The sequence below is a fragment of the Dendroctonus ponderosae genome, unplaced genomic scaffold, assembly GCF_020466585.1.
Source record: "Dendroctonus ponderosae isolate FM_Combo_2020 unplaced genomic scaffold, Dpon_F_20191213v2 Dpon_F_20191213_1, whole genome shotgun sequence".
Lineage (NCBI taxonomy): Eukaryota > Metazoa > Arthropoda > Insecta > Coleoptera > Curculionidae > Dendroctonus > Dendroctonus ponderosae.
In genome coordinates, this window is record NW_026017110.1 from 19,700,909 (window position 1) to 19,702,908 (window position 2,000).

At 33.0% G+C, this 2,000-nt stretch overlaps 1 protein-coding gene across 1 annotated transcript in view; it reads left to right on the forward strand.

Moving 5' to 3' along the window:
- LOC109535487 (pseudouridine-5'-phosphatase) overlaps positions 1-2,000 on the forward strand; it is a gene marked incomplete in the record, with an annotated part of 4,348 nt that overhangs the window by 265 nt on the left and 2,083 nt on the right. The window contains 1 exon segment of the mRNA XM_048667152.1: positions 1-214. Within this exon segment, the coding sequence (XP_048523109.1) occupies positions 160-214 (55 nt within the window).

Consider the following 2,000-nt stretch of genomic DNA (forward strand, 5'->3'; position numbering starts at 1 on the left):
GTCGGAAAACTACGGGGAATAGGATGGGAAATGTGTATAAAATAAGCGTTGTTGGCTCCGTTATAACTATTATGTTAGCCAGTTGAGTCACAAAGTTAACTCATTGTGGAAAAGATTCCGTTCAGTTCGTTTCAGTTCCTTCGATTCCTTTTTTTCAAAATGCAGTTCAAACCCGTAACCCATGTTATTTTCGACATGGACGGACTGATAATCGGTAAGTATTTGAATAATTAACCTAAGACTAGACTCAGAATGATGGATAATTGCTCTTGTTTGTAGAGTCCGAGTCGGCCTATAAGCGGATTTTGAGTTCAATTGCTAAGCAGTTTGGTAAAGAATTTACCCCTGAAGTGGAACTGAAATTATTGGGTACCACTGAGAAAGATACAGCCAAAATTTTTTTGTGCGAGCTAGATATATCATTATCGCGAGAGGAATTTTTGGACTTGTATCACAAACAGATCACAGTGGAATTGCAGAATCAACCTTTAATGCCAGGTAAAAAATAGGGAGCCTTTAATTTCAAAACACAACTATGCGCCACATATATTTTTGAGTAAAATGCATATACAGGGTGATTCTTTGAAGGTACCCGGATTTTTTTATTACAATCGTTTGTGTTCAGTGTGTGTTAAATGCTTCTAGATGATATGTTTTTGGAATGAATAAACTTAGAAAAACAAAACTTGAACTCATAAAAAACTGACAAACATCGGGACGGATTTTCTTTACTATCTACAGGGTGTCCCGTAAGCACATCATCAAAAGGGTACTGCGATATTCATTGGATCAAAAGAAGGCGATCTGACCTAACTTTTATTAACAAAAAATGTCTGGCTCCTCTGCTTTTGATGGTCAGTTATTGAAAAAATTTATCCTTCTTGAAATATTTGAAATATGTATTTTTTGTGCAAAAACTATGAATGCTACAAGATCTTACAAAAAGCAAAAAATTGTGAATGTAAATGGTAGTGCATCAACCAAAAAAAAATGAGTTGATTTCGTCCACCAAATAAAAAGTTCTGGTAGTTTTTGTACCACAGCACTCAAGAATTCACCACTTGTCCGAAACAGATGAACTCGATTGTTTCATCAAAATATGAGTCTTACATAAGAACAAATTCATGTTTCATGTATCATTGTTCATATATCATGTGCTTACCGGACACTGTTTAATGCCACAATACAAGTCGCCTTAACGGAGTATTTCAGTATTCGTAAAAGTTTTTGATTCACATTTCTTTGATAGTTTTGTTTGCACCATGTTTTCAGGTTGAAAATAGCTCTTGAGAATGGAAATTCAATCGTGCTATTAAACAATATTTTAAATGAGTTCTTTATCCTCTTAAACTTAAACAAAAATTGCGACTGCAACCATTCATCTAGACATATTTGTGAGCAAATGTTTCAAAGCGTTGCAGTCTATTTGTGGTTAGTTTTCTGCTAGTGCTCTTCAAAACTTAAAATGTATAACAATGTCAAACATGGATAGAGTTTACCTTCCTTGTGGAGACCACATGAGAATCGCGTGCGATCCACAGTGTTTTTGTTAAAAGCAAAATTTAACTTCGTAGTTGACTTTAATAGAAAACTCGTTGAAATGTTTCGCCTAGACTTTAGTACTATCCAACTTTTAGGAAAGCCGTATCAAGTAATAGTTACAACTACTGTTGTAGATATCACATTTTCACTCTCGAGAAATATTTCTTTTATATATATATATATGTTATATTTGCGATTCAAATATAATGTTTTTAAAAACTATTTTTTATTCACTTTTCACAATTTTTTATTATTATACAAATTTAATTAATAATGGATCAAGAATTACGACTGTTACTGTATGTCTATTAAAATTCTGAACGATCGTACTAGACCGGTCTGCCTTTTTATACAAAAAATGACTGGTCAGCGATAAACAAATATTCGTGTGTAAAAGGTATTGCTTTTCTTGATACATTGTATGCGAATAGAACATTTCTTTGTTAACTGAATTATTT